Source organism: Anomaloglossus baeobatrachus, chromosome 2 (assembly GCF_048569485.1).
Source record: "Anomaloglossus baeobatrachus isolate aAnoBae1 chromosome 2, aAnoBae1.hap1, whole genome shotgun sequence".
In the NCBI taxonomy this organism is placed as follows: domain Eukaryota; kingdom Metazoa; phylum Chordata; class Amphibia; order Anura; family Aromobatidae; genus Anomaloglossus; species Anomaloglossus baeobatrachus.
In genome coordinates, this window is record NC_134354.1 from 50092879 (window position 1) to 50099175 (window position 6297).

The 6297-nt window shown below is 42.6% G+C and overlaps 1 protein-coding gene across 1 annotated transcript; it reads left to right on the forward strand.

Annotated features, from left to right (window-relative positions):
* Positions 1-487: 487 nt before the first annotated feature.
* On the forward strand, positions 488-3721 carry LOC142282759 (protein kinase C delta type-like). Its single transcript, XM_075333039.1, has 10 exons — positions 488-1064; positions 1277-1365; positions 1516-1686; positions 1868-1950; positions 2079-2141; positions 2298-2436; positions 2517-2708; positions 2819-2947; positions 3042-3208; positions 3407-3721. Exons 1-10 carry the CDS (start codon positions 764-766, stop codon positions 3471-3473), a joined length of 1401 nt encoding a protein of 466 aa, XP_075189154.1. The 5' UTR covers positions 488-763; the 3' UTR covers positions 3474-3721.
* The last annotated feature ends 2576 nt before the right edge of the window (positions 3722-6297 follow it).

Here is a 6297-nt window from a genome sequence, read left to right on the forward strand (position 1 = left end):
ATTACACTTTTTACTTTCTCATTGTTGCATGCCACTCATAAGCAGTGCTGGCTCCCCTCCTTTTTGCATATACATATATATAGATATATATATATATATATACACACACAAAGGACCATTAGGCCAAATTCAAACATTTGTTTGTCACTGTCCAAGCCCAGAGTGGCTGCGACCCTCTGTGACTAATATTATATAGGATATTTATTTTTACAATAAAAGAGTATTCACACAACGGCAACTTTAAACTCCATGATATCCATGTGTAATTTTTTTCCCTCCTTTTTGTCTATTTAAACTTTGTGATGTCATGTCACCTTTGGAATGTGATGATGTCACAATGCCTCCTTTTGTGATGTCATAGAACAGTCATCAGAATGTTGCTGCAGCCTGAATATTGTCCAGTTGTTTTCATCACTTAGTGGGTGAAGGTGACTTTTACTTGCGCTTAGCAAATTTTTTGTGTTATATAAAATACAATACTGAATAATAGAAGGCCTGTTAGAGGAGCAGTTCCAGGCGACATCCAGGAGCGCTCTAGAGGTGGACAGGACCTTCCTCAGCCCAGAATTTTATCTATGGAGCTGAATATGGAGAGTTTGAGGAAGAGAAAGACAGAGAGCATAGATGAGGTGCCAAAAAAAGGAAAATAGAAACACCGGAGAGTGAGAAAGATGGCACCAACCAAAGCCTTATCAAGGCTTCAAAGAGACCTGGAAGCCCGATACAGGAGAGTATCGTGAGCAAGAGGAAATGGGGAGAAGCAATGGGGGACAAAGCTGATGATGGATCCAGCGGGTCCCCCAAAGCTAACCCTGAACCTAATATGGAGAGATTGAGGAAGAGAAAGATAGAGAGCATAAATGAGGTGCCAAAAAAAAGGAAAATAGAAACACCGGAGAGAGAGAAAGATGGCACCAACCAAAGCCTTATGAAGGCTTCAAAGAGACCTGGAAGCCCGATACAGGAGAGTATCGTGAGCAAGAGGAAAAGGGGAGAAGCGATGGGGGAAAAAGCTGATGATGGATCCAGCGTGTCTCCCAAAGCTGACACTGAGCAGCTGTCAGGTGAGTGCAGATCTAAGACTCCGAGAGCCACTAGCCCCCAATGTAGTAATTGATGGGATTGTGAACCTTTAGAATACCCCATCTATTATGATTGTTGTGCCTTTTCTCTTTGATACCCCCTAAGATTGTTGTACCCCATGTTGTAATTGCTATAGGAGGCCACATTAGCATTATATAGAAATAATACATCTTATTTCTCCTCTCTCCATCAGGGACAACCCCAGCTGAATCCCCCATCATTGTGACTGGACTGGAGAGCTTCACCTTCCATAAAATCCTTGGAGAGGGCGCATTTGGTAAAGTAAGTATAAGGAATTGTGGTGATGTCTTACTCATGTTTGTGATGTGGAGCAGTAATATGACTCTAGGAAATTCACTGCTTCATATCTTGTCGTCACATCTCATGGCAGGATGTGCCTTTCCTCCAGTTCTAATGCTCTTTATCCTCCAGGTCATATTGGCCACACATCATGCCACCCAACAACAAGTGGCAGTGAAGATGGTGAAGAAGAGGTTACTACTTGAGAAATTAAGAGACAACGTCCTAATAGAGAGACAGGTCTTGGAGATGACTAGGAAGAATCCATTAATTTCTCAGGCTTTTTCCACCTTCCAGTCCCAGGTAAGAGGCTGAGGATCTAACAGCTCTGGGTCTTCAATATATTATATGAATGCCTGTCTATATGGCTGTGTGCAATGTTATTCTAGGCCACTATCATATTTCATGTATTATAACATTACCACCAGTGTCTCATATCTAGACTATACCAGTAACACCTATTATCTTCTCTGGTTTATCACAGGACTACTTATTCTATGTTATGGAATATATCAGTGGAGGAGACCTTTTGAAAATCAGAGCCCCATTTACCATTCCAGCCATCAGGTAAGACAGAACATGGATATATTAGATTAAGATGATCGTTCTCAGGAACAGCCTTATGTCATTATTAGTTCACAGTTTAGTGGTTGAAATGATGGATGTTGTTTGCTTTATCTTTATTTTCTCATTAGATTTTTTGCCGCTGAGCTGATCTGTGGGCTGCAGTTTCTACACTCCAGAGGCATCATACACAGGTAGGTGCAGCACGTCTTCTTCTGTGTAGACCTGGTATATAAACTCATACCCTCATCCTCATGCCCCCTGTAGACACTTGATATCTCAGCCCTAATGAGTTATCATTCAGGCTAATATAATAATTACATTATGGCATTTTTTTAAACTCTTTCCAGAGACATAAAACCGGACAACATTTTACTGGACAGCACCGGTCACTTGAAGATCGCTGATTTCGGTGTTGCAGTGATGAACATCTTTGGAGATACAAAGACTTCAGGTTGTGCTGGGACTCTTTTCTACATGGCTCCTGAGGTGAGGAATCATCTACATGTCCTTGAGTGATCACTGTCTACAAGGCTGGACAATCTTATTGTCTTTTCATGTCTTCACAGATTCTTCAAGAGAAGCCCTACAACATGGCAGTGGACTGGTTCTCTGCTGGTGTGGTGATATGCACGCTGGCTACTGGCAGACATCCATTCTATCGAGGTCAAATTGGTGGGGCCATCATTAAGGCAATAATCAATGATGATCCTGTCTTCCCAAATGAAATGGACCCCCAGCTCAAAGCCGTCATTGAAGGGGTGAGTATAAAGACACATCTCAGTAATGCACTGGATATATGTAATGCAATACACAATGAAATTGGAGGACGACTGGAGACTGAATAATCATTTTCATTATATGTTCTCAGCTCTTGGATAAGTCACCAGAGAGTCGGCAGAAATTTGTGGACAACATAAGAGATCATCCATTCTTTAAGGAGATAAACTGGACAGATATAGAGGAAGCCAGAGCATGTCCACCATTCAAGCTGCCCCCTGTAAGTATATGACCCAGAAAAAGACGGTGGTAGCTGTACATTTCTGTTGTGTTTGTTCTTTATCAACACTGGTTCTTCTATCTTCTCTCTGCAGCCACCAGTGATGACTTCAGAGAAAATTAAACATGTCTTGTCTTTCACTGAAACCATTCAACAACCAATAGCCGAAACAGATCAAAACCTCTTCAGTGGATTCACATTTGCCAATGATGGATGGAAGGTCATAAAGCAGATACCAAAACCTGTAAGATCTAATCGCAGGTGAGTCAGTGTAAATGGGACGGGGATAGGGGGGTTTCATAGGCCCCTCCATAACGTTATGGCTCTGTCTTGTCAACAGAGTCTAGTATGGAATCTATTTTCTTTTAGTCTGCATGCGGTTTCCCCTCAGATCAGCCCCATTTAATGTGTCTTATTGGGATATAAGGATTGTTTCTAACCTATTATCTCTCCCGGCAGGACATTTGGCAGTATTGTGAAGGACGCCTTCCACAGTATTTGGAGGAGGATAAAACCCTGGAAGTGAACAGCTCTGAGAAATGCTGTTCACCGGTTCCTATTCCACCAGCACTAGGAGTATCCTGAGGGCCGTGACCTGCAGTGTAGCCATATCCACTCCTCCTCCCTCCTGTAATGCGGGCTGGGCGGAGTTTGCTGCATTCTGGCGCTTTGCAGTGTCAAAATACAAGAAGTTGGAGACCATGAAAATCCTACCAGGAGTCAATAATATGACCGTGGACCAGCACTACAAAACAACATGCTGACTTGTGACCCCAGGGAAGGGCTCTTATCCTTAGGCCATGGAGCTGTACACCATGAAAATCCTACCAGGAGTCAATAATATGACCGTGGACCAGCACTACAAAACAACATGCTGACTTGTGACCCCAGGGAAGGGCTCTTATCCTTAGGCCATGGAGCTGTACACCATGAAAATCCTACCAGGAGTCAATAATATGACCGTGGACCAGCACTACTAGACAACATATTGCTTTTTGCCCACAGGAAAGGGCACTTATCCGTAGGCCATGGAGCTGTAGACCATGACAATCCTACCAGGAGTCAATAATATGACCGTGGACCAGCACTACTAGACATGTTGCCTTGTGTCCACAGGAAAGGGCACTTATCCGTAGGCCATGGAGCTGTAGACCATGACAATCCTACCAGGAGTCAATAATATGACCGTGGACCAGCACTACTAGACAACATGCTGACTTGTGACCACAGGGAAGGCCTCATATCCTTAGGCCATGGAGCTGTACACCATGAAAATCCTACCAGGAGTCAATAATATGACCGTGGACCAGCACTACTAGACAACATATTGCTTTTTGCCCACAGGAAAGGGCACTTATCCGTAGGCCATGGAGCTGTAGACCATGACAATCCTACCAGGAGTCAATAATATGACCGTGGACCAGCACTACTAGACAACATGTTGCCTTGTGCCCCCAGGGAAGGGCACTTATCCGTAGGCCATGGTTCCCTAGAGGTTTCCCCCACAGGGGGTTTTTCCTCTCCTGAGTGCCGATGGAAATAGACAACAAGAAAATGGCAACTTATAGTCTTTTTGCCCTCGGTGGAGCTCACACGACTAGTGGCAGAGAGGATCCTAAGATTTTTAAAAGATATTTAATAGCAATAAATAAATCAATTCACCTTCATGTGCTAGTAGTAGTAGTAGATTTATTTTGTATCTTTATGGATAAGTATTTTATCTTTACCCACTTAAGAGCACAGGGTGCATGTAATGTGGTGGTAACATGTATCCACTGTTCATTGGCACTATTTTGGGTTACAGCGGACATTTTGGTTAATTTTAAATCTGTTTTTTTGGAAAAGAAATGCCTTAGGCGATATGCCCACGCTGCGGAAAATCTGCGGAATTTGCCGCGATTTTTTCGCAGAAATTCCGCGGATTTTTCAAAAATCCGCAGTACAGCGAGTCCCCAGCCATTTCTATGGCATTTGGGGAGTGCTGTTCCCATGCTGCGTTTTTTTCCGCAGCAGAAATAATGCGAATTTCCCTGCGGAAAAATCTGCAGCATGTCAATTATTCCTGCGGATTTCTCCGCAGGGTCCTATACTTACCTGCCATGATAGCAGACACCACTTCCTCCGGTGCAGAGCAGCGTAGTGGAGCCAGGAACAGGAAGGATGAGGTGGGCGGGGCCTGCACAAGCTCCGGTCATGTGCCAGCCAGAGCTAGTTCAGGCCCGCCCACCTTCTCCTATAATGTGCAGAACAGACACGGCCGGAGAGGGAAGTGCTGCGTGATGGAGGTAAGTTTGAACGTCCCAATCACTCCAGCACTTGTTCTGCATTGAGGATGCAGTGCCCAAGCCATGGTACTGTATCCTCAATGCAGAATGCCAGCAGCATATCCACAGGACATCCACAGCATGTAAACAGACAAAGTTATGCTGCGGATTTCTGGGAGGTCCTGCGGATAAATCCGCAGGACACTTTCCCTGTGGGCACATAGCCTTACTGGTACATTGCTTGAGGGTTATTTTTAAATCAATAATTACTCAAGAGAAATAATGGGTACATTTTATAGTTCTGGTCATTACAGCTGCTTTAAAAACAATTATACATAAAGGTCATAATCACTTAAACAATAAAAAAAAATAAAAAAAATAAAAAAATGTTTTAATATGGAAAAAAAAACAAATAAAAGAAACTTATTTATCTCCTCTGTACTTAATTTAAAAATAAATAAGGAGGAATATTTGTTATTGTCTATAAATCTTTTACCGGTCAAAATATGAAATTAATTAACGACATGATAAATGCTGTAAAGAGAAAAAAATCAAATGCCCACTGGGACACTAGTCACTACTCACATATATGCCGGATAGTCAAGAGGTTCGGGGTCCGTACCAAGAGGGCTCATAATAGACGAAGGGAAAAGACAAAACCTTAGTCAGGTCACAGTCCGAGGTCAAAGTATCAGGAAGGTAACGGCTCAAGACAAAGTCAAATGGGTGAATCCAAGATCAACAATATACAATTTCAGATCTACAGGTCTGGGATCACTTGGGCACCAGCGATCATAATATGGTAAGCTTCAACGTAATATTCAATAGAACATTTTAAAAGGGAAATGCTAAAACCTGGAATTTTAGGAAAGCTGATTTCAACAAATTAAGGGAAGAGCTTAAATGTGTAGATTCGGACAATGTAATGGTAACTGGGGATACGGAACATAAATGGGGTAATCTTAAGGGTAAACTCCTAGAGTCCTGCAATCAACTTAAACCCTTTGGTAATAAAATGTCCAGGAATGAAAACAAACCAATATGGATAAATAAGACTGTACAAAGTATAATAAAACAAAGGGCGTT